Genomic DNA, 27,206 nt, shown 5'->3' on the forward strand with positions numbered 1-27,206 from the left:
TGGGGCCCCCCACACAATACTATGTAAACATGTTCCGATAAGTCTGCGTAGCAGAACGTCTTATAATAAAAAACAGACAGTAATGTATAATTTTATAAAGCTTTATTAATAGAAGTAATCATATATTCAAACATGTATCAAATAATTGTTTCTACAATTATAGGGATAACATTTTTTTTATATAGTAATTAAAACATATATCAAAATAGTACCTCTCACCAAAAATTCCCACAGGCTGAACAGTCTCTTGACTGTCAGTTAAATACATTCCAGCTGTTGTTAATTATAGCACGGGGCTCATAGTATAACAGCAATCTGTCAATGTATACATTTCCTAGTAAAAAGGATGGGGTGCAACGGGGGGGTTTCTTTAGGTCACAGAGAGGCAGCGATTATATTATCTGAATGTTATATACATTTTATATCATGTTTACACTTGAAGATGATATAGTTGAAAATGCCTCTCTTATTTTCATAGAAACTATTCTGCTAACTTCTTTTTGGGTGATTTTTAATCACAGAATACACTGAATAGAATGTATATGTTAGATGTAAGTATTTATATCTCCAAATATTGTGGCCCATCAGCCATAACATTAATACCAATGCCTTATATTGTGTAATATTGTGTCCCATCATCCATAACATTAATACCAACGCCTAATAGTGTGTCCCATCAGCCATAATATTGAACTCAACAGCCTTTTGTCTTTTTTCAACCTTACAAACTGTTACTTTGTGTCCCTTTGGAGCATTCTGGGTTTTGTTCTCTTTCTTTGTAAACCATGATATTCTCAAAGTTCACAACTTTCAGTTACAGTTATTTTACACCGCTCTTTAAGTGCTTTAGGTACTTTATACATGACAAAGATTCAGGAAAATATTACCCCCAATAATATACATTGCAACCAGGTATTGTTCCAAATGTAAGGAAAATAAATATATCCAAGATAAACAGAGTTTTCTAGCAGAAGCAAATTTTTTTCTGTACAGAAGCCACACATTCCCCAGAATAGTAAAATGGGGTACAGGTAGCTTGTGAGAAGTGTTTTTCTTACTATTATGATTTAAGAGCAGTGTTGCGTTTTTCTATTACACCCTTAACCCCTTACTGACACATGATGTAATTGTACGTCCTGGTGCAGTGGTACTTAAGGCACCAGGATGTACATTTACATCCTATACATGACCGCGAGCATCAGAGCAATGCTCGAGTCATGCGCGGCAGGCCCCGGCTGCTGATAGCAGCCAGGGACCCGCCGGTATGGGCCGACATCCGTGATTGAGCAGATATCTGCCATTAACCCCTCAGATGCCGTGATCAATACAGATCACAGCATCTGCAGTGCAGTGGTCCCTAAAATCGATGATCGGAATGCCCGCAGCGCTGCCGCGGTGATCCTAAAATCCAGAGCGGCAGACGTAGGTCCCCTCACCTGCCTCCGCTGCCTTCCGGGTCTTCTGCTCTGGTCCGAGATCAAGCAGACCAGAGCAGAAGATGACGGATAATACTGATATAACTCTATGCATAGCACTGAACAGTATTAGCAATCGAATGATTGCTATAAATAGTCTCCTATGGGGACTATTAAAGTGTAAAATAAAAAGAAAAAAAAGTTTTAAAAAAATATGAAAAATCCCCTCCCCCAATAAAAATGTGAATTGTCCCATTTTCCCCATTCACCCCAAAAAAAGTGTAACATTTTTTATAAACATATTTGGTATCTCCACATATCCGAACTATTAAAATACAATGTTAATGATACCGTATGCTTTTTTTTATAACATTTTATTCCCAAAAGAATTTGATAAAAAAAATGTATTAAAAGTTTTATATATGCAAATATGGTCTAAAAAATTTAGATCAAAGTTCACAACTTACAGTTACATTTATTTTACACCACTCTATAAGTGCTTTAGGTACTGTATACATTACAAAGATTCGGGAAATATTACCCCCAATAATATACATCGCAACCAGGAATTGTTCCGAATGTAAGGAAAATAAATACATCCAATCATACAAATATTACAAACATATAAACTAAAATAAAATACAATATTGATGATGTTATAAAATACTAATACATAAACAATTTAATGTATTATTATTAGTGACAGTAATAATAATAACAGGACATGTATGAACACATAGTAAATACTAGAGTAGATGTATTTTAGGCTTCTGAGTCAAAGTATATACATGAACCGGGTCCCATTCATTTAATATAAATCTTAATTTTATACAATAAAAGAGTTGTTAGAGAACGCAAGTAAGTAACATAGACAAAATAAATCTGAGGCCTGGATCTCATCTCATAAGAATTATACAAGCTGACATTCTATAACATGTAATGTTCTGATGAATTGTAAGGTTACACATGTTCAATGTAGCAATCTAGGTCAGGCGGGGTCAATTCAATCATGAGAGCGTATGTTTTATTGGTAGACCAAATTAACTACATTGTTAGTGTTTGTCATTTTACGGCTGTAGTTTTAAATGTCAAAACTAGAGTTTAATTTCTAAAATAAACATCACGCAAATTTGTGGGGGTTTAGCAGTGAGGCTATTATTTTGAGCATTTTGTGTTTTGTTTGCTTTATTTGTAAATTACAGTCAGACTAATTCCACTTCTAATTTTGGTTAAAATAATGACCAAAATAGCAAGAATATTTCTAGGTGCCATTTGAAGTTTGTCCCTAACTAGCTGATTGCAAAACAATATGAGAACAAAACGGAATAAATTAATTGAAAAATGAACACAATATTCCATTAGATCTTTGAGGCATTATGGTATATTCACACAAACAAGTGTTTCAGGTACCATAAACATAACAGAGGTTCATAAAAATATTGGGGGAGATTTATCAAAACCTGTGCAGAGGAAAAGTTGCCCAGTTGCCCATAGCAACCAATCTTCTTTCATTTTGCAGAGGCCTTGTCAAAAATACAAGAAGGGATCTGATTGGTTGCTATGGGAAATTGGGCAACTTTTCCTTTTCACAGGTTTTGATAAATCTCCCCCATTGTGCTAACCAAGTAATATCCAGGGCAAACTGGCACTGTGCTTATTGTAAGTAAGTGAAATGTGTCCAATTGTAGAAGGTTTAGTAACATATAAATTGAAAGAAAGTACTATAATAAAAATAATAATGAGCCACAGTTCATTAATAAAGAGACTGTGTCTTGAAACGTGTCTGAATTTGGCATAATAAACAGTAGATCCTATACTTTGGATCATGGTTATTATTATACGGATTGTGCCTACAGCAGCGTCCACCCGTGTATTAGGTAATTGTGCTGGCTATTTTAATAAGGGAAAGTTATAAATTTCATTTGATAAGAAACAGATCTGTGTTGGTTATTTCTTCAGGAATGGAATGCTATATAGCCACTATTGTAAACTTTTACACCGCCTGCAGTTACTTCATGGTGTGGCCCTACACATTGCTACAGAGGTGAGGGCCACTACACATGTGTAGGGAGAAGCTACTAGCTTACAGTCACATGTCTCAGCACCTCTAGAGAATGCAGCCTGTTGTTTATTAGTAAAAAGTGCAGTAAGTATAAGGCCAGCATTTGTGAGAATACCAAAGAATTGTGCCGTGTTTAGAGCCATTTCAGTGCTACAGTGTAAATGACGAGAAGGAAATTCCTTCATGTCTCTGGAGGTGTATGGTGGGTCCTGTGATGTCTTGTTCATGTGAAAATGATTGGTAAAACCTGAAATACGTTTACTCTAGTATTTACTGTGTTCATACATGTCCTATTAATATCACTGTCACTGATAATGATTAATGCCATTATTTATCATGTGCTATAAATATGTAACATCATTATCATTAGTTTTATTATATCTAATGCAGAAAAATTACATAACAGAGCTTCACATAGGACAGTATGTTGTCACAGTATAAAGATGATAGTAAAATGCATATGCTTTTCAGCACTGCCTGGCAATTACATTGGTATTGACTTGATTATAGAATGTCAGCTTGTATAATTCTTAGAGATGAGATAAAGGCCTCAGATTTATTTTGTCTATGTTACCTACTTGAGTTCTCTAATAACCCTTTTATTGTATAAAATTAAGATTTATATTAAATGAATGGGACCCTGTTCATGTAAATACTTTGACTCAAAAGCCTAAAATACATCTACTCTAGTATTAACTATGTGTTCATACATGTCCTGTTATTATTATTACTGTCACTAATAATAATAAATTAAACTGTTTATGTATTATAATTTTAAAACATTATCAATATAGTATTTTCATTTAGTTTATATGTTTGTAATATTTGTATGATTGGATGTATTTATTTTCCTTACATTTGGAACAATATCTGGTTGCGATGTATATTATTTGGGGTAATATTTTCCTGAATCTTTGTCATGTATACAGTACCTAAAGCATTTATAGAGCGGTGTAAAATAACTGTAACTGTAAGTTGTGAACTTTGAGACTATCATGGTTTACAAAGAAAGAAAACAAAACCCAGAATTGTTACGCCGAGCGCTCCGGGTCCCCGCTCCTCCCCGGAGCGCTCGCTACACTTCCCTCACTGCAGCGCCCCGGTCGGTTCCACGGACCCGGGGCGCTGCGTTACCACCTCCGGCCGGGATGCGATTCGCGATGCGGGTAGCGCCCGCTCGCGATGCGCACCCCGGCTCCCGTACCTGACTCGCTCCCCGTCAGTTCTGTCCCGGCGCGCGCGGCCCCGCTCCCTAGGGCGCGCGCGCGCCGGGTCTTTGCGATTTAAAGGGCCACTGCACCGCTGATTGGTGCAGTGGTTCCAATTAGTGTTTACACCTGTGCACTTCCCTATATCACCTCACTTCCCCTTCACTCCCTCGCCGGATCTTGTTGCCCTAGTGCCAGTGAAAGCGTTCCTTGTGTGTTCCTTGCCTGTGATTCCAGACCTTCTGCCGTTGCCCCTGACTACGATCCTTGCTGCCTGCCCCGACCTTCTGCTACGTCCGACCTTGCTTCTGTCTACTCCCTTGTACCGCGCCTATCTTCAGCAGCCAGAGAGGTTGAGCCGTTGCTAGGGGATACGACCTGGTCACTACCGCCGCAGCAAGACCATCCCGCTTTGCGGCGGGCTCTGGTGAAAACCAGTAGTGACTTAGAACCGATCCTCTAGCACGGTCCACGCCAATCCCTCTCTGGCACAGAGGATCCACCACCTGCCAGCCGGCATCGTGACAGTAGATCCGGCCATGGATCCCGCTGAAGTTCCTCTGCCAGTTGTCGCTGACCTCACCACGGTGGTCGCCCAGCAGTCACAACAGATTGCGCAACAAGGCCAACAGCTGTCTCAACTGACTGTTATGCTACAACAGTTACTACCACAGCTCCAGCAATCATCTCCTCCGCCAGCTCCTGTACCTCCTCCGCAGCGAGTGGCCGCTTCTGGAATACGACTATCCTTGCCGGATAAATTTGATGGGGACTCTAAGTTTTGCCGTGGCTTTCTTTCCCAATGTTCATTACACTTGGAGATGATGTCGGACCAGTTCCCCACTGAAAGGTCTAAGGTGGCTTTCGTAGTCAGCCTGCTGTCTGGAAAAGCCCTGGCTTGGGCCACACCGCTCTGGGACCGCAATGACCCCGTCACTGCCTCTGTACACTCCTTCTTCTCGGAAATTCGAAGTGTCTTTGAGGAACCTGCCCGAGCCTCTTCTGCTGAGACTGCCCTGTTGAACCTGGTCCAGGGTAATTCTTCCGTTGGCGAGTATGCCGTACAGTTCCGTACCCTTGCTTCAGAATTATCCTGGAATAATGAGGCACTCTGCGCGACCTTTAAAAAAGGCCTATCCAGCAACATTAAAGATGTTCTGGCCGCACGAGAAATCCCTGCTAACCTACATGAACTCATCCATCTTGCCACTCGCATTGACATGCGTTTTTCCGAACGGCGTCAGGAGCTCCGCCAGGATATGGACTCTGTTCGCACGAGGCGTTTCTTCTCCCCGGCTCCTCTCTCCTCTGGTCCCCTGCAACCTGTTCCTGTGCCTCCCGCCGTGGAGGCTATGCAGGTCGACCGGTCTCGCCTGACACCCCAAGAGAGGACACGACGCCGCATGGAGAATCTCTGCCTGTACTGTGCTAGTACCGAACACTTCCTGAAGGATTGTCCTATCCGTCCTCCCCGCCTGGAAAGACGTCCGCTGACTCCGCACAAAGGTGAGACAGTCCTTGATGTCTACTCTGCTTCTCCACGTCTTACTGTGCCTGTGCGGATGTCTGCCTCTGCCTTCTCCTTCTCTGCTGTGGCCTTCTTGGACTCTGGATCTGCAGGAAATTTTATCTTGGCCTCTCTCGTCAACAGGTTCAACATCCCGGTGACCAGTCTCGCCAGACCCCTCTACATCAATTGTGTAAACAATGAAAGATTGGACTGTACTATACGTTTCCGCACGGAGCCCCTTCTAATGCGCATCGGATCTCATCACGAGAGGATTGAACTGTTGGTCCTCCCCAATTGCACTTCTGAAATCCTTCTTGGACTTCCCTGGCTTCAACTCCATTCCCCAATCCTGGATTGGTCCACTGGGGAGATCAAGAGTTGGGGGCCCTCTTGTTCCAAGGACTGCTTAAAACCGGTTCCCAGTAAACCTTGCCGTGTCCCTGTGCTTCCTCATGTAACCGGTCTCCCTAAGGCCTATATGGACTTTGCGGACGTTTTTTGCAAAAAACAAGCTGAGACTCTACCTCCTCACAGGCCTTATGATTGTCCCATTGACCTCCTCCCGGGCACTACTCCACCCCGGGGCAGAATCTATCCTCTGTCCGTCCCAGAGACTCTTGCCATGTCTGAATACGTCCAAGAAAATTTAAAAAAGGGCTTTATCCGTAAATCCTCCTCTCCTGCCGGAGCCGGATTTTTCTTTGTGTCCAAAAAAGATGGCTCTCTACGTCCTTGCATTGACTACCGCGGTCTTAATAAAATCACGGTTAAGAACCGCTACCCCCTACCCCTCATCTCTGAACTCTTTGATCGTCTCCAAGGTGCCCATATTTTTACCAAACTGGACTTAAGAGGTGCTTATAATCTCATCCGCATCAGAGAGGGGGATGAATGGAAAACGGCATTTAACACCAGAGATGGACACTTTGAGTATCTGGTCATGCCCTTTGGTCTATGCAACGCCCCTGCCGTCTTCCAAGACTTTGTTAATGAAATTTTTCGTGATCTCCTATACTCCTGTGTTGTTGTATATCTGGACGATATCCTGATTTTTTCTGCCAATCTTGAAGAACACCGCCAGCATGTCCGTATGGTTCTTCAGAGACTTCGTGATAATCAACTCTATGCCAAAATAGAGAAATGTCTGTTTGAATGCCAATCTCTTCCTTTTCTAGGATACTTGGTCTCTGGCCAGGGACTACAAATGGACCCAGATAAACTCTCTGCCGTCTTAGATTGGCCACGCCCCTCCGGACTCCGTGCCATCCAACGTTTTTTGGGGTTCGCCAATTATTACAGGCAATTTATTCCACATTTTTCTACCATTGTGGCTCCTATTGTGGCTTTAACAAAAAAAAATGCCGATCCCAAGTCTTGGCCTCCTCAAGCGGAAGACGCCTTTAAACGACTCAAGTCTGCCTTTTCTTCGGCTCCCGTGCTCTCCAGACCTGACCCATCTAAACCCTTCCTATTGGAGGTTGATGCCTCCTCAGTGGGAGTTGGAGCTGTCCTTCTACAAAAAAACTCTTCCGGGCATGCTGTTACTTGTGGTTTTTTTTCCAGGACCTTCTCTCCGGCGGAGAGGAACTACTCCATCGGGGATCGAGAGCTTCTAGCCATTAAATTAGCACTTGAGGAATGGAGGCATCTGCTGGAGGGATCAAGATTTCCAGTTATTATTTACACCGATCACAAGAACCTCTCCTACCTCCAGTCTGCCCAACGGCTGAATCCTCGTCAGGCCAGGTGGTCTCTGTTCTTTGCCCGATTTAATTTTGAAATTCACTTTCGGCCTGCTGATAAGAACATTAGGGCCGATGCTCTCTCTCGTTCCTCAGATGCCTCTGAAATTGAACTCTCTCCTCAACACATCATTCCTCCTGACTGCCTGATTTCCACTTCTCCAGCCTCCATCAGACAAACTCCTCCAGGAAAGACCTTTGTTTCTCCACGCCAACGCCTTGGGATCCTCAAATGGGGTCACTCCTCCCATCTCGCAGGTCATGCGGGCATTAAGAAATCTGTGCAACTCATCTCTCGCTTCTATTGGTGGCCGACTCTAGAGACTGATGTGGTGGACTTTGTGCGAGCCTGCACTATCTGTGCCCGGGATAAGACTCCTCGCCAGAAGCCCGCTGGTTTTCTTCATCCTCTACCTGTCCCCGAACAACCTTGGTCTCTGATTGGTATGGATTTTATTACTGACTTACCCCCATCCCATGGCAACACTGTTATTTGGGTGGTCGTTGATCGATTCTCCAAAATGGCACATTTCATCCCTCTTCCTGGTCTTCCTTCAGCGCCTCAGTTGGCTAAACAATTTTTTGTACACATTTTTCGTCTTCACGGGTTGCCTACACAGATCGTCTCGGATAGAGGCGTCCAATTTGTGTCTAAATTCTGGAGGGCTCTCTGTAAACAACTCAAGATTAAATTAAATTTTTCTTCTGCATACCATCCTCAATCCAATGGACAAGTAGAGAGAATTAACCAGATCTTGGGTGACTATTTACGACATTTTGTTTCCTCCCGCCAGGATGACTGGGCAGATCTTCTACCTTGGGCCGAATTCTCGTATAATTTCAGAATCTCTGAATCTTCCTCCAAATCTCCGTTTTTCGTGGTGTACGGCCGTCACCCTCTTCCCCCCCTCCCTACCCCCTTGCCCTCTGGTCTGCCCGCTGTGGATGAAATTTCTCGTGATCTTTCCACCATATGGAAAGAGACCCAAAATTCTCTCTTACAGGCTTCTTCTCGCATGAAGAGATTCGCAGATAAGAAAAGAAGAGCTCCTCCCATTTTTTCCCCTGGAGACAAGGTATGGCTCTCCGCTAAATATGTCCGTTTCCGTGTCCCGAGCTATAAGTTGGGACCACGCTATCTTGGTCCTTTTAAAGTTTTGTCTCAAATTAATCCTGTCTCTTACAAACTTCTTCTTCCTCCTTCTCTTCGTATCCCTAATGCCTTTCACGTCTCTCTTCTTAAACCTCTCATCCTCAACCGTTTTTCTCCTAAATCTGTTCCTCCCACTCCTGTTTCCGGCTCCTCGGACATCTTCTCTGTCAAAGAAATCTTGGCCTCTAAAAAAGTCAGAGGAAAAACTTTTTTTTAGTGGATTGGGAGGGTTGTGGTCCAGAAGAGAGGTCCTGGGAACCTGAGGACAATATCCTGGACAAAAGTCTGATCCTCAGGTTCTCAGGCCCCAAGAAGAGGGGGAGACCCAAGGGGGGGGGTACTGTTACGCCGAGCGCTCCGGGTCCCCGCTCCTCCCCGGAGCGCTCGCTACACTTCCCTCACTGCAGCGCCCCGGTCGGTTCCACGGACCCGGGGCGCTGCGTTACCACCTCCGGCCGGGATGCGATTCGCGATGCGGGTAGCGCCCGCTCGCGATGCGCACCCCGGCTCCCGTACCTGACTCGCTCCCCGTCAGTTCTGTCCCGGCGCGCGCGGCCCCGCTCCCTAGGGCGCGCGCGCGCCGGGTCTTTGCGATTTAAAGGGCCACTGCACCGCTGATTGGTGCAGTGGTTCCAATTAGTGTTTACACCTGTGCACTTCCCTATATCACCTCACTTCCCCTTCACTCCCTCGCCGGATCTTGTTGCCCTAGTGCCAGTGAAAGCGTTCCTTGTGTGTTCCTTGCCTGTGATTCCAGACCTTCTGCCGTTGCCCCTGACTACGATCCTTGCTGCCTGCCCCGACCTTCTGCTACGTCCGACCTTGCTTCTGTCTACTCCCTTGTACCGCGCCTATCTTCAGCAGCCAGAGAGGTTGAGCCGTTGCTAGGGGATACGACCTGGTCACTACCGCCGCAGCAAGACCATCCCGCTTTGCGGCGGGCTCTGGTGAAAACCAGTAGTGACTTAGAACCGATCCTCTAGCACGGTCCACGCCAATCCCTCTCTGGCACAGAGGATCCACCACCTGCCAGCCGGCATCGTGACAAGAATGCTCCAAAGGGACACATAGTAACAGTTTGTAAGGTTGAAAAAAGAGGCAGTCGAGTTCAACCTAGAGACACAATATTAGGCAGTAGTATTAATATTATGGCTGATGGGCCACAATATTAGGCAGTGTTATTATGGGTCTTGGAACGCAATATTAGGAGTTGGTATTAATGTTATGGCTGATGGGGCACAATATTAAGAGGTAATATTAATGCTATGTCTAATGAAACAAAATATTAGGTGTGGTATTAATGTTATGCACTGTACAATTCTATAAATGATAGTAATTCACGAACCCTTACATAGAGGCGTCTATATTCATTGATATAGCCCCTACAGACACAGCTATGTTACTTTTTTGAGTGCTCTTAAATCATAATAGTAAAAAAAGCACTTCTCTCAAGCTGCCTGTACCTCGTTTCACTACTCTGTTTAACCCCTTAAGTACACAGCTCATTTTCACCTTAAGGACGCAGCCCTTTTTTGCAAATCTGACCATTGTCACTTTAAGCATTAATAACTCTGGGATGCTTTAACTTTTCATTCTATTTCTGAGATTATTTTTCGTGACATATTCTACTTTATGTTAGTGGTAAAATTTTGTCGATACTTGCATCATTTATTGGTGAAAAATTCCAAAATTAGATGAAAAATTTGAAAATTTTGCATTTTTTTTTTACTTTGAAACTCTCTGTATATAAGGAAAATGGACATCCCAAATAAATGATACATTGATTCACATATAAAATATGTCTACTTTATGTTGGCATCATTAAGTTGACATGTTTTTACTTTTGGAAGACATCAGAGGCCTTGATTTCAATATCGGAATTTTTCAGGGACCAGTTCAGTTTTGAAGTGGATTTGAGAGGCCTTCATATTAGAAATTCCCCATAAATGACCCCATTATAAAAACTGCACCCTCAAAATATTCAAAATGACATTCAGCAAGTGTAAGGATTTTGGAGAGTGAGTTTTTCTGAAATGTTTTTTTTGGGGGGGGGCATGTCACATTTAGGAAGCCCCTATGGTGCCAGAACAGCAAAGAAAAAAAAACCATATGGCATACTATTTTGGAAACTAAACCCCTCAAGGAACGTAACAAGGGGTACAGTGAGCCTTAACACCCCACAGGTCTTTGACGACTTTTCGTTAAAGTCGGATGTGTAAATGAAAATCTTTTTCTTTTTTCACTAAAATGCATTTTTTTCCCCAAATTTTACATTTTTACAAGGTGTAATAGGAGAAAATGTCCCCCAAAATTTTTAACTAGATTTCTTCTGAGTATGGAAATACCCCATGTGTGGACATCAAGTGCTCTGCTGGCGAACTTTGAGCTTTTGGAGTGATAATTTGGTTGGAATAGTAGTCGAGGGCCTTGAGCATTTACAAAGCCCCCCGTGGTGACAGAACAATGACCCCATTTTGGAAACTACACCCCTAACAGAATTTAATAAGGGGTGCAGTGAGCATTTACACCCCACTGGTGTTTGACAGATCTTTGGAACAGTGGGCTGTGCAAATGAAAAATGTTATTTTTAATTTTCACGGACCACTGTTCCAAAAATCTGTCAGACACCGGTGGGGCGTAAGTGCTCACTGCACCCCTTATTACATTACGTGAGGGGTGTAGTTTCCAAAATGGGGGGGGGGGTCCATTGTTCTGGTAATATGGAGGCTTTGTAAACACACGTGGCCTTAATTCCGGACAAATTTTCTCTTTAAAAGCCCAATGGCGCTCCTTCTCTTCTGAGCATTGTAGTTCACCTGCAGAGCCCTTTACATCCACAAATGGGGTATGTTCTTACTCAGAAGAAATGGGGTTACAAATTTTGGGGGCTTTTTCCTATTTTCTATTTTACATGAAAAATTAAGGGTAACACCAGCATTTTAGTAAAAAACATTTTTTTTTATTTTCCCATCCAACTTTAACGTAAATTCGTCAAACATCTGTGGGGTGTTAAGGCTCACTGTCACGATGCCGGCTGGCAGGTAGTGGATCCTCTGTGCCAGAGAGGGATTGGCGTGGACCGTGCTAGTGGATCGGTTCTAAGTCACTACTGGTTTTCACCAGAGCCCGCCGCAAAGCGGGATGGTCTTGCTGCGGCGGTAGTGACCAGGTCGTATCCACTAGCAACGGCTCAACCTCTCTGACTGCTGAAGATAGGCGCGGTACAAGGGAGTAGACAGAAGCAAGGTCGGACGTAGCAGAAGGTCGGGGCAGGCAGCAAGGATCGTAGTCGGGGGCAACGGCAGGAGGTCTGGAACACAGGCTAGGAACACACAAGGAAACGCTTTCACTGGCACAATGGCAACAAGATCCGGCGAGGGAGTGAAGGGGAAGTGAGGTATAAATAGGGAGTGCACAGGTGAACACACTAATTGGAACCACTGCGCCAATCAGCGGCGCAGTGGCCCTTTAAATCGCAGAGACCCGGCGCGCGCGCGCCCTAGGGAGCGGGGCCGCGCGCGCCGGGACAGGACAGACGGAGAGCGAGTCAGGTACGGGAGCCGGGATGCGCATCGCGAGCGGGCGCTACCCGCATCGCGAATCGCATCCCGGCTGGAGACGGTATCGCAGCGCACCGGGTCAGTGGAGCTGCCCGGAGCGCTGCGGTAGCGAGAGAGAAGCGAGCGCTCCGGGGAGGAGCGGGGACCCGGAGCGCTCGGCGTAACAGTACCCCCCCCCCCTTGGGTCTCCCCCTCTTCTTAGAGCCTGAGAACCTGAGGAGCAGACTTTTGTCTAGGATGTTGTCCTCAGGTTCCCAGGATCTCTCTTCAGGTCCACAGCCCTCCCAATCCACCAAAAAGAACCTTTTTCCTCTGACCGTCTTGGAGGCCAGTATCTCTTTCACTGAGAAGACGTCAGAAGAACCGGAGACAGGAGTGGGAGAAACTAATTTGGGAGAGAAACGGTTGATGATGAGTGGTTTAAGAAGAGAGACATGAAAGGCATTAGGAATACGGAGAGAAGGAGGAAGAAGAAGTTTGTAAGAGACGGGATTAATTTGGCACAAGACTTTGAAAGGACCAAGATAGCGTGGACCCAGTTTGTAACTGGGGACACGAAAGCGGACATATTTAGCGGAGAGCCATACCTTGTCTCCGGGAGCAAAAATGGGGGGAGCTCTTCTTTTCTTATCGGCAAACTTTTTCATGCGAGATGAAGCCTGTAAAAGAGAATCTTGGGTCTCTTTCCATATGGTGGAAAGATCACGAGTCACTTCATCTACAGCGGGCAAACCAGAGGGCAAGGGAGTAGGGAGGGGGGGAAGAGGGTGACGGCCGTACACCACGAAAAATGGGGATTTGGAGGAAGATTCAGAGACTCTAAAGTTATACGAGAATTCGGCCCATGGTAGAAGATCTGCCCAATCATCCTGGCGGGAGGAAACAAAATGTCGTAAATAATCACCCAAGACCTGGTTAATTCTTTCTACTTGTCCATTGGATTGAGGATGATATGCAGAAGAAAAGTTTAATTTAATCTTGAGTTGTTTACAGAGAGCCCTCCAGAATTTTGACACGAATTGGACGCCTCTATCCGAGACTATCTGTGTGGGCAACCCGTGAAGACGAAAAATGTGTACAAAAAATTGTTTAGCCAACTGAGGCGCTGAAGGAAGACCAGGAAGAGGGATGAAATGTGCCATCTTGGAGAATCGATCAACGACCACCCAAACAACAGTGTTGCCACGGGATGGGGGTAGGTCTGTAATAAAATCCATACCAATCAGAGACCAAGGCTGTTCAGGGACAGGCAGAGGATGAAGAAAACCAGCGGGCTTCTGGCGAGGAGTCTTATCCCGGGCACAGACAGTGCAGGCTCGCACAAAGTCCACGACATCCGTCTCCAGAGTCGGCCACCAATAGAAGCGAGAGATGAGTTGCACAGATTTCTTGATGCCTGCATGACCTGCGAGATGGGAGGAGTGACCCCATTTGAGGATTCCGAGGCGTTGGCGTGGAGAGACGAAGGTCTTTCCTGGAGGAGTTTGCCTGATGGAGGCTGGAGAAGTGGAAATCAGGCAGTCAGGAGGAATGATGTGTTGCGGAGAGAGTTCAACTTCCGAGGCATCCGAGGAACGAGAGAGAGCATCGGCCCTAATGTTCTTATCGGCAGGCCGAAAGTGAATTTCAAAGTTAAATCGGGCAAAGAACAGAGACCACCTGGCCTGGCGAGGATTCAGCCGTTGGGCAGACTGGAGATAGGAGAGGTTCTTGTGATCGGTGTAAATAATAACTGGAAATCTTGATCCCTCCAGCAGATGCCTCCATTCCTCAAGTGCTAATTTAATGGCTAGAAGCTCTCGATCCCCGATGGAGTAGTTCCTCTCCGCCGGAGAGAAGGTCCTAGAAAAAAAACCACAAGTAACAGCATGCCCGGAAGAATTTTTTTGTAGAAGGACCGCTCCAGCTCCTACAGAGGAGGCATCAACCTCCAATAGGAAGGGTTTAGATGGGTCAGGTCTGGAGAGCACGGGAGCCGAAGAAAAGGCAGACTTGAGCCGTTTAAAGGCGTCTTCCGCTTGAGGAGGCCAAGACTTGGGATTGGCATTTTTTTTGGTTAAAGCCACGATAGGGGCCACAACGGTAGAAAAATGTGGAATAAATTGCCTGTAATAATTGGCGAACCCCAAAAAACGTTGGATAGCACGGAGTCCGGAGGGGCGTGGCCAATCTAAGACGGCAGAGAGTTTGTCTGGATCCATTTGTAGTCCCTGGCCAGAGACCAAGTATCCTAGGAAAGGAAGAGATTGGCATTCAAACAGACATTTCTCTATCTTGGCATAAAGTTGATTGTCACGAAGTCTCTGAAGAACCATACGGACATGCTGGCGATGTTCTTCTAGATTGGCAGAAAAAATCAGGATATCGTCCAGATATACAACAACACAGGAGTATAAGAGATCACGAAAAATTTCATTAACAAAGTCTTGGAAGACGGCAGGGGCGTTGCACAGGCCAAAGGGCATGACCAGATACTCAAAGTGTCCATCTCTAGTGTTAAATGCCGTTTTCCATTCATCCCCCTCTCTGATGCGGATGAGATTATAAGCACCTCTTAAGTCCAGTTTGGTAAAGATGTGGGCACCTTGGAGGCGATCAAAGAGTTCAGAGATGAGGGGTAGGGGGTAGCGGTTCTTTACCGTGATTTTATTAAGACCGCGGTAGTCAATGCAAGGACGTAGAGAGCCATCTTTTTTGGACACAAAGAAAAATCCGGCTCCGGCAGGAGAGGAGGATTTACGGATAAAGCCTTTTTTTAAATTTTCCTGGATGTACTCCGACATAGCAAGAGTCTCTGGGGCGGACAGAGGATAGATTCTGCCCCGGGGTGGAGTAGTGCCCGGGAGGAGGTCAATAGGACAATCATAAGGCCTGTGAGGAGGTAGAGTCTCAGCTTGTTTTTTGCAAAAAACATCCGCAAAGTCCATATAGGCCTTAGGGAGACCGGTTACAGGGGGAACCACAGAGTCACGGCAAGGGGTACTGGGAACCGGTTTTAGGCAGTCCTTGAAACAAGAGGGCCCCCAACTCTTGATCTCCCCAGAGGACCAATCCAGGGTTGGGGAATGGAGTTGAAGCCAGGGTAGTCCAAGGAGGATTTCGGAAGTGCAATTGGGGAGGACCAAAAATTCAATCTTCTCGTGATGAGGTCCGATGCACATTAGAAGGGGCTCTGTGCGGAAACGTATGGTACAGTCCAATCTTTCATTGTTTACACAATTGATGTAGAGGGGTCTGGCGAGACTGGTCACTGGGATGTTGAACTTGTTGACGAGAGAGGCCAAAATAAAATTTCCTGCAGATCCGGAATCCAAGAAGGCCATAGTAGAGAAGGAGAAGGCAGAGGCAGATATCCGCACAGGCACAGTAAGACGTGGAGAAGCAGAGTAGACATCAAGGACTGTCTCACCTTTGTGCGGAGTCAGCGTACGTCTTTCCAGGCGGGGAGGACGGATAGGACAATCCTTCAGGAAGTGTTCGGTACTGGCACAGTACAGGCAGAGATTCTCCATGCGGCGTCGTGTCCTCTCTTGAGGTGTCAGGCGAGACCGGTCGACCTGCATAGCCTCCACGGCGGGAGGCACAGGAACGGATTGCAGGGGACCAGAGGAGAGAGGAGCCGGGGAGAAAAAACGCCTTGTGCGAACAAAGTCCATATCCTGGCGGAGCTCCTGACGCCTTTCGGAAAAACGCATGTCAATGCGAGTGGCAAGATGGATGAGTTCATGTAGGTTAGCAGGGATTTCTCGTGCGGCCAGAACATCTTTAATGTTGCTGGATAGGCCTTTTTTAAAGGTCGCGCAGAGGGCCTCATTATTCCAGGATAATTCTGAAGCAAGAGTACGGAATTGTACGGCGTACTCGCCAACGGAAGAATTACCCTGGACCAGGTTCAACAGGGCAGTCTCAGCAGAAGAGGCTCGGGCAGGTTCCTCAAAGACACTTCGAATTTCCGAGAAGAAGGAGTGTATAGAGGCAGTGACGGGGTCATTGCGGTCCCAGAGCGGTGTGGCCCATGACAGAGCTTTTCCAGACAGAAGGCTGACTACGAAAGCCACCTTAGACCTTTCAGTAGGGAACTGGTCCGACATCATCTCCAAGTGCAGGGAACATTGGGAAAGAAAGCCACGGCAGAATTTAGAGTCCCCATCAAATTTATCCGGCAAGGATAGTCGTAGACCAGAAGCGGCCACTCGCTGCGGAGGAGGTGCAGGAGCTGGCGGAGGAGATGATTGCTGAAGCTGTGGTAGTAGCTGCTGTAGCATCACGGTCAGTTGAGACAGCTGTTGGCCTTGTTGCGCTATCTGTTGTGACTGCTGGGCGACCACCGTGGTGAGGTCGGCGACAACTGGCAGAGGAACTTCAGCGGGATCCATGGCCGGATCTACTGTCACGATGCCGGCTGGCAGGTAGTGGATCCTCTGTGCCAGAGAGGGATTGGCGTGGACCGTGCTAGTGGATCGGTTCTAAGTCACTACTGGTTTTCACCAGAGCCCGCCGCAAAGCGGGATGGTCTTGCTGCGGCGGTAGTGACCAGGTCGTATCCACTAGCAACGGCTCAACCTCTCTGACTGCTGAAGATAGGCGCGGTACAAGGGAGTAGACAGAAGCAAGGTCGGACGTAGCAGAAGGTCGGGGCAGGCAGCAAGGATCGTAGTCGGGGGCAACGGCAGGAGGTCTGGAACACAGGCTAGGAACACACAAGGAAACGCTTTCACTGGCACAATGGCAACAAGATCCGGCGAGGGAGTGAAGGGGAAGTGAGGTATAAATAGGGAGTGCACAGGTGAACACACTAATTGGAACCACTGCGCCAATCAGCGGCGCAGTGGCCCTTTAAATCGCAGAGACCCGGCGCGCGCGCGCCCTAGGGAGCGGGGCCGCGCGCGCCGGGACAGGACAGACGGAGAGCGAGTCAGGTACGGGAGCCGGGATGCGCATCGCGAGCGGGCGCTACCCGCATCGCGAATCGCATCCCGGCTGGAGACGGTATCGCAGCGCACCGGGTCAGTGGAGCTGCCCGGAGCGCTGCGGTAGCGAGAGAGAAGCGAGCGCTCCGGGGAGGAGCGGGGACCCGGAGCGCTCGACGTAACACTCACTATACCCCTTGTTACATTCCGTGAGGGGTGTAGTTTCCAAAATGGGGTCACATGTGGGTATTTATCTTTTTGCGTTTATGTCAGAACTGCTGTAACAATCAGCCACCCCTGTGCAAATCACCAATTTAGGCCTCAAATGTATAAAGTGCGCTCTCACTCCTGAGTCATGTTGTGCCTCCGCAGGGCATTTTACACCCACATATGGGGTATTTCCATACTCAGGAGAATTTGTGTTACAAATTTTGGGGGTCTTTTTTTCCTTTTACCTCTTAAAATAAAATAAAAATAAAAAGTATGGGACAACACCAGCATGTGTTTTTTACACTACAGGCTGGTTTAGACCCCAACTTTTCCTTTTCATAAGGGGTAAAAGGAGAAGAAAAAAAACCAAAATTTGTAACGAAATTGCTCCCAAGTATGAAAATACCCTATACGTGGCCCGAAACTGTTTCCTTGAAATATGACAAGGCTCCGAACTAAGAGAGCACCATGTGCATTTGAGGACTAAATTAGGGATTGCATAGGGGTGGACATAGGGGTAGTCTACGCCAGTGATTCCCTAACAGGGTGCCTCCAGTTGTTGCTAAACTCCCAGCATGCCTGGACAGTCAGTGGCTGTCCGGAAATGCTGGGAGTTGTGGCTTTGCAACAGCTGGAGGCTCCGTTTTGGAAACATTGCCGTGTGATACATTTTTTATTTTTAGTGGGGGGGGGGGGGGGGGGGCAGTGTAAGAGGATGTATTTGTAGTGTCTTACCCTTTATTATGTGTTAGAGTAGTGTAGTGTTTTTAGGATACATTCACAAGGCCAGGTTTACGGTGAGTTTCCTGCTAGGAGTTTGCGCCGTGGTAGAAAGACTTGAAGCAGGAAACTCACTGTAAACCTGCCCTGTACATTCACATGGGGGGGCAAACTTCCAGCTGTTGCAAAACTACAACTCCCAGCATGCACAGACAGACCGTGCATGCTGGGAGTTGTACTTTTGCAACAGCTGGAGGCACACTGGTTGGAAAACCTTCAGTTAGGTTCTGTCACTTAACTCAGCATTTTCCAACCAGTGTGCCTCCAGCTGTTGCAAAACTACAACTCCCAGCATGCACTGATCGCCAAAGGGCACACTGGGAGTTGTGGTTATGCAACAGCTGAAGGTACGCAACTACAACTCGCAGCATGCCAAGACAGCCGTTTGCTGTTCGTGCACCCTGGGAGTTTCTAGTTTTGCAAGTTTAAAGTGCAATGGTTTAGAAACCACCGCACAGTGATCTCCAAACTGTGGCCCTCCAGATGTTGCAAAACTACAAATCCCAGCATGCCCAAACAGCAAACTGCTGTGTGGGAATGCTGGGAGTTGTAGTTTTGCAAGATCTAGAGGACCACAGTTTAGAGACCACTGCACAGTGATCTCCAAACTGTACCCCTCTAAATCTTGCAAAATAAAAAATCCAAGCATGCTGAAATGGCTGTCTGGGCATGCTGGGAGTTGTAGTTTTGCAATATCGGGAGGGCTACAGTTTAGAGACCACTGTATAGTGGTCTCCAAATTGTAGCCCTACAGATGTTGCTAGGCAACTACTCACCGGCTTTCGTAGTCTGCACCAGGGAGCCACACGTCATCGCCGCCCGCCGCCGCCGCCGATCGCAGGTAAGGGACCTTCACCGCCACCGCCAGTCACGCTACAGTTCCCCGTTCTGCCCGGATTACCATTGGTGGGCAGAATGGGGATACCGAACTTTAACCCCTCCGCCGCCGATCTGCTATTGGTCGGTCGCTTCTGACCAACCAATAGCAGGGATAGGAGGGGTGGCACCCCTGCCACCTCACTCCTATCCCTTCACTGGAGACCCGTATGACCCGGGTCCCCTCTCGGTGTTGTGCCGGGATGTCAGCTGAGTAAATGAGCAGGCATCCTGGTCTGGTCCCCGACCAGCTAACGGCGGGGACCGGAATTCCCACGGGCATACCCATACGCCCTACATCCTTAAGGACTCAGGATGCAGGGCATATACATACACCCTGCATCCTGAAGAGGTTAAGATTTATGTTTTAGTAACCATATAAAATGTATTTATCCCTATAAATATAGAAATAATAATTTGAAATTTGTTTGAATATATGATTACTTCTATTAACCCCTTAAGGACCCTTGACGTACGCGAATTCACACTTGCGATTTGCGTGATTCCAGATCATTACGGGTCTATGGTGACCCGGTGACCCGGAATATAAGGGGGATCATGGTTGTCTAAGACGCCCAGGATCCCCCTGAAGCGATAATAGTGAGGTGGCAGGGGTGCCACCCCTCCTATCCCTGCTATTGGTGGTCTAGACGCGACCACCAATAGCAGATCGGGGTGGGGGGGTTAACTTTCGTTTTCCCCGTCCTGCCCACCCATAATAGGCGGGGTAGGACAGGGAAACGACGGGGACCGGCGCCGAAGATCCACTTACCGATCCGGGCGGGCGTCGGAGGCTGCAGGCGACGGAGATCGGCGGGCGGCAATGACGTGCGGATGGATCCGACGGAAGCCAGTGAGTTGCCTAGCAACATCTGGAGGGTACAGTTTGAGACCATTATACAGTGGTCTCTAACTGTAGCCCCCCAGATGTTGCAAAACTACAACTCCCAGCATGCCCACACCTCTGTTTGGGCATGCTTGAATATGTAGTTTTGCAACAGCTGGAGGGCTCCAGTTTGAGACCACTATATAGTGGTCCCTAAACTGTAGCCCTCAAGATCTTGCAAAACTACAACTCCTAGCATGCCCAAACAACTGTTTGCTGTCTGGGCATGCTGGGATTTGTAGTTTTGAAACAGCTGGAGTACCACAGTTTGGAGATCACTTTGCAGTGTTCTCTAAAACTGTAGCCCTCCAGATGTTGCAAAACTGCAAATGCCAGCATGCCCAAACAGCAAACAGCTGTCTCGGCATGCTGGGAGTTGTAGTTGCGTACCTCCAGCTATTGCATAACTACATCTCCCAGCATGCCCTTCGGCGATCAGTACATGCTGGGAGTTGTAGTTTTGCAACAGCTGGAGGCACACTGGTTGGAAAATACTGAGTTAGATAACAGAACCTAACTGAAGGTTTTCCAACCAGTGTGTCTCCAGCTGTTGCAAAAGTACAACTCCCAGCATGCACGGTCTGTAAGTACATGCTGGGAGTTGTAGTTTTGAAACAGCTGGAGGTTTGCCCCCCCCCATATGAATGTACAGGGTACATTCACACGGGCAGGTTTACAGTAAGTTTACTGTTTCAAGTTTGAGCTGTGGCAAATTTTTCCCTGCAGCGCAAACTCCTAGCGGGAAACTCACCGTAACACGCCAGTGTGAATGTACCCTAAAAACACTACACTACCACATAATAAAGAGTAAAACACTACATATGCACCCCCTTACGCTGTCCCACCCAATAAAAATGAAAAACGTATTGTACGCCAGTGTTTCCAAAACGAATCCTCCAGCTGTTGCAAAACAACAACTCCCAGCATTTCCGGACAGCCACTGACTGTCCAGGCATGCTGGGAATTTAGCAACAGCTGGAGGCACCCTGTTTGGGAATCACTGGTGTAGAATACCCCTATGTCAACTCCTATGCAATCCCTAATTTAGTCCTCAAATGCGCATGGCACTCTCTCACTTCAGAGCCCTGTCGTATTTCAAGGAAACAGTTTAGGGCCACATATGGGGTATTTCCGTACCCGGGAGAAATTGCACTACAAATTTTGGGGGGATTTTTCTCCTTTTACCCCTTATGAAAATGAAAAGTTGGGGGCTACACCAGCTTGTTAGTGTAAAACATTTAAAAATTTTACACTAACATGCTGGTGTTTCCCCATACTTTTTATTTTCACAAGCGTTAAAAGGATAAAAAGACCCCCAAAATTTGTAACGCAATTTCTCCTGAGTACAGAAATACCCCAGATGCAGGCGTAAAATGCTCTGCGGGCGCACAACAAGGCTCAGGAGTGAGAACACACCATGTACATTTGAGGTCTAAATTGGTGATTTGCACAGGGGTGGCTGATTTTACAGCGGTTCTGACATAAACGCAACAAAATACCCACATGTGATCCCATTTTGGAAACTACACCCCTCATGTAATGTAATAAAGGGTACAGTGAGCATTTATGCCCCACAGGTGTCTGACAGATTTTTCGAACAGTGGTCCGTGAAAATGAAAAATTAAATTTTTCATTTGCACAGCCCACTGTTCCAAAGATCTGTCAAATGCCAGTGGGGTGTAAATACTCACTGCACCCCTTATTAAATTCTGTGAGGGGTGTAGTTTCCAAAATAGGGTCACATGTGGGGGGGTCCACTGTTCTGGCACCACGCGGGGCTTTGTAAACGCACATGGCCCATGACTTCCATTCCAAACAATTTTTTTCCCAAAAGCTCAATGACGCTCCTTCTTTTCTGAGCATTGTAGTGCGCCAGCAGAGCACTTGATGTCCACACATGGGGTATTTCCATACTCAGAAGAGATGGGGTTTCAAATTTTTGGGGGAATTTTGTCCTATTACCCCTTGTAAAAAATTTAAATTTGAGGGAAAACTAGTATTTTAGTGAACAAAAATTATTATTCTCACATCCAACTTTAACGAAAAGTCGTCAAACACCTGTGGGGTGTTAAGGCTCCCTGGACCCCTTGTTACGTGCCTTAAGGGGTGTAGTTTCCAAAATAGTATGCCATGTGTTTTTTTTTTTTTTGCTGTTCTGGCACCATAGGGGCTTCCTAAATGTGACATGCCCCCCAAAAACCATTTCAGAAAAACTCACTGTCGCTCCTTCCCTTTTGAGCCCTCTACTGTGCCCGCCGAACACTTGACATACACATATGAGGTATTTTTTTACTCGAGAGAAATTGGGTTACACATTTTAGGAAGACTTCTCTCCTTTTACCCCTTGTAAAAATTCAATAACTGGGTCTGCAAGAACATGCCAGTGTAAAAAATGAAGATTTAGAATTTTCTCTTTCAATTTGCTGCTATTCCTGTGAAACACCTATAGGGTTAACAAACCTTTTGAATGTCATTTTGAATACTTTGAGGGGTGCACTTTTTTATAATGGGGTCATTTGTGGGGTATTTCTAATAAGAAGGCCCTTCAAATCCACTTCAAAACAGAACTGGTCCCTGAAAAATTTAGATTTTGAAAATTTTGTGAAAAATTGGAAAATTGCTGCTATACTTTGAAGCCCTCTGATGTCTTCTAAAAGTAAAAACATGTCAACTTTATGATGGAAACATAAAGTAGACATATTGTATATGTGAATCAATATATAATTTATTTGGAATATTAATTTTTCTTATAAGCAGACAGCTTCAATGTTAACAAAATGCAAAATTTTCAATTTTTTCATCAAATTTTGGAATTTTTCACCAAGACATGATGCAAGTATCGACAACATTTTACCACTAACATAAAGTAGAATATGTCACGAAAAAACAATCTCGGAATCAGAATGAAAGGTAAAAGCATCACAGAGTTATTAGTGTTTAAAGTGACAGTGGTCAGATGTGCAAAAAATGGCCGTGTCCTACAGTGAAAATTGACTGGGTCCTTAAGGGGTTAATAAAGCTTTATAAACTGATACATTACTGTCTGTTTATCACTATAAGACATTCTGCTACGCAGACTTATTGGAACATGTTCACACTATAAACATTCACATCCATTTAGGAGACTACATGAGGGAATGTGAGAGAAAGAGGCGAAGCTATGCAGGGAACGGGGCATTCTGCTATGCAGACTTGTTGGATTTACATATTACTCGGGGGGGGGGGGGGGTCCCACACTATAAACATTCACATCCATTTAGGAGACTACGTGAGTGAATGTGAGAGAAAGGGGGCTAAGCTATGCAGGGAAGGGGCGTGGTCTAGTGAGACTCTGCTAGAAAAAGGGATGTGGCCTAGTGAGGTCATGTTAGAAAAAGGGGCATGGCACCTGTCACTTTACTTCCGTTGGGTGGTTTGACAAAAGGTATCCCCTCTTCACTACTGTTGTGTAAGTCCATGCTCAAAAAAAACAAAACCTGACATGCATGTCTTGTACCAAATGTTTGTGTTTCAGACAAGGCTTAGAGTGAAGAGGAGGCTTAGAGCACAGATGATCCAAGAGTCATTAGGCAAATGACTAATCAGACTGTGTCAGCACCTGACTTAAATCTAGCACTCTTGTGTGTGAATGGACTCTGGGCCAGAGCCCTGATTGGCTCTGTCACCCTGACTGAGGATTGATGACAGGCCCTGCTGGTGGCCATGGCATGGTTTCTACTAGCACTGCCACAGAAAACAAGCTGGGAGAGAGAGAGCAGAAGGTTCTTAACACATACTTAAAATGAAAAATGAAATTTTCACACAATAATCAATATCTCTTTTTTTACCTTCTAAAATCTAGAAGGTATTTTACTCTCTTAAGAAAGATAGCTACATAGGGAGCCAATAAGTAAGGTAAGAATGCCACCTGAAAAGCAGTTTTTTCTATTAGGCTGCAAATGACTAAAGAAACATTTATACACATTAGTATTATTAATATTATTATTTCCCCTACACAAATATATGTATTATGTAAATAATGTCTACCATTTCTACTTACATCTTTACCTCTTATTCCAGGCAAAGTCCAAGAAGTTCCAGGTTCGCCCTTTTGTCCTTTGTCCCCTCCATCTCCCTATTCATAAAGTGTAGAGTAATTGGTAAAAAAAAATATATAATTTCACTAGAGATTTAAACTTTACCACTAGATGCTAATATTCTTTAAAAGGGAAATCTACTAGTTCATTCAATCACATCAGAAAATAAAAACATGGGGATCATAGAACACAGATAGAGCCTGTGACTCTAAGCAATCTGTCTAATCCTTGTTCTGTTTATTTCACAAAATAAAGTTCCTTAAAACATAACTTATATTTTTAAGTATCGTGTTATATAATGTAAACATTAAATCTAGTACACATACATCAAAAATCAAAAAGGCCCCAGTGTGAACCAACCTGCAAATGCGTCTGATCTTATACTGTTATTTGGTTATATCAAATATGACAAACTGTAAAAAATAAAAAGTTTTGTGTACAGGACAACACCAGCCATATCATCCTCCCAGGCATATTCATTGGAGATCCATTAGGGAGGGACATTGTGGTGAGCAACAGGACAATACAAGGCATAACATTAAAAGATGGCCCTTTTTCTTGCAAGGATAGTTGATCTCACATATTCACTGTTAAGAGTGTCCCTCGAGTCTTTACTGTATTCACTTGTAAGAGACTCATCTGTCAGGCGAGCTCAGGGAGGAAAGAAACCTCCCATGTAGCAGAAGATGATGGAAGTAGTCCCAGACACTCCAGACAGAGCCTTCGTCTGAAAAAGGAGGATCTTGCCACATGGACCCTTAGGGTCTCTCACTCTAATCTACTAGCCACCATTAGACAAATTGATTCCGATGCATTTCTGTGAACTATAATGTTAGCTTTCTCAGGGAACATAAGTAAAGCTATACGTAAGGTTGATGAAATTATGTATGGTAGATTATGAACTACATTAACTTTACAGACCCTGTAGCATAGTCAAATAAATAAAATCCTGGAATACCCCTTTAATTTTTGGGTACACGTCAGTATACGTCATCATAGCATTCTGCCAGTGTACCAACATATACTGTACAGTTCCAGCAAACTAAATAAAAAAATATATAGCCCTGAACATGTTTTGTATACTTTCAGTGTGGGCCATTAATGTCAGTTCATTTTAGGCAGGCATGTGAATGGGAGAAGCAGCAATACTAAATGTATGCCACTATGTGTGCATGCAATGAAGAGACCACAGTGCTCAAATGGGCACCACTACAATCAGTGGATACGTGCTGTGGTGGCTTTACACTTGACATGTCATACCAGCAATTATCTAACCATGTACAATACAATGACTTAATACTAACCACTACCACTTACTCTGCTTAAATTATTATTTCAACATACTTACTTTGGGACCAGGCTTCCCAGATAACCCAATGTTGCCCTTAAAAATAAAATGACAAGCCAACTGTAAAGATATAGTTTAACACAATTATTTTGTTTACACTCAATGAGGGACATTTATCAATGTTTGCTTATGTGTTCCTTTTTTTAGTAATTTTTTCCTTACTTTTTTTTTGCTTATGTGTGACATATTTATCAACTGCTTTCAGCCTGTTGATAATTTTCTTTCACATAAGCAATTTTTCCTTTTTTTACTTTGGTAGTAGCTTTTTCTGCTCCATGTTTGAGCTGGAGTAAATTTAGTCAATTTGTAACGCTGTTGCGACTTTTTTTTGCGCAGTCGCGACTGTCGCAGTTAATAAATACCTGACTACCCGTAGTCCATTTTAAAATTATTACTACATAGTAAATTTTAGGAAAACTTGCTTTTCTCGCTTTCCAGTCAAAATGTCGCACGAAAAAGCGTGTAGTCGCAGTTGCGACAATTTTGCGACAATTATAGTAAAGAAAACCTGACTAAACCCGTTGATAAATGTCCATAAATAACGTCAATGAAAGAGTTAAGACACCATAAGAAGCTACTTATTTATTCTTCACATAATCACTAGTAGATGTGTATTACTAAGACCATAAGGTATCATAATGTCTAGGGAAGTAACAGAAAATATATGTCTTCTACTATTATTAAAGAAAATGTATTATCCAAAAATGTAAAAATGGTCATACAGTATAATAAACCAGTTCGAGCAGTGACCAAAATATAGTAATGTAGAGGAAAAAAAAAATTTGCACTGAAAATGATGCTGCTCAAAAAATGTCATCAGACTGCAGAGAGATATACTGTACATCTTAAAACCCGTCATTGCTTTTTTATACAGTCTGTTTTTATTCAAAGCATTTCCCCACATGAAAGTTTAAAAGTAATTTCAAATGTTCTCAGGATTAGGTGTTACTTAAAGGAATAAAATTATATAAAATATTTAGGCAATGAAAAGGGGAGTATAAATGTAAACCTACCGAGAGTAAAGCATTTACATTGATCAGATAGATCTCTGTTCTAGCACTAGTATTTTGTGAAGCAAATAGGCTCACATACTGGATTTCCTTTTCAGAACATATACTTAAACAGAATAATAAGTTTACTCACTCTGTCCCCAGGATCACCCCTTAATCCGGGCTGACCAGGAATACCGTACCCCGGTTCTCCCTAAAATAAAGACAGTCAATTTTACAGTTCATGTTTGCAATAGTTAATAAGATGTTACGAATAAGCATAATGGTGAAATGTATTATGGCCTTATGCCAGAAAACTATTTTTTGTGCAATGTTCCTGTTACGCCGAGCGCTCCGGGTCCCCGCTCCTCCCCGGAGCGCTCGCTACACTCTCGTTACTGCAGCGCCCCGGTCAGATCCACTGACCGGGTGCGCTGCGATACCGCCTCCAGCCGGGATGCGATTCGCGATGCGGGTGGCG

The 27,206-nt window shown here is 45.0% G+C and overlaps 1 protein-coding gene across 1 annotated transcript in view; it reads right to left on the reverse strand.

Moving 5' to 3' along the window:
- The window catches only part of LOC130367428 (collagen alpha-1(VII) chain-like), a 522,098-nt gene that overhangs the window by 283,940 nt on the left and 210,952 nt on the right, over nt 1-27,206 (reverse strand). The window contains exons 47-49 of the mRNA XM_056569846.1: nt 26,880-26,939; nt 25,737-25,772; nt 24,352-24,426 (exon numbers count right to left, since the gene is read on the reverse strand). Of these exons, the coding sequence (XP_056425821.1) occupies nt 24,352-24,426; nt 25,737-25,772; nt 26,880-26,939 (171 nt within the window). The remainder of the gene's footprint in view (nt 1-24,351; nt 24,427-25,736; nt 25,773-26,879; nt 26,940-27,206) is intronic.

The sequence above is a fragment of the Hyla sarda genome, chromosome 4 (assembly GCF_029499605.1).
Source record: "Hyla sarda isolate aHylSar1 chromosome 4, aHylSar1.hap1, whole genome shotgun sequence".
Lineage (NCBI taxonomy): Eukaryota > Metazoa > Chordata > Amphibia > Anura > Hylidae > Hyla > Hyla sarda.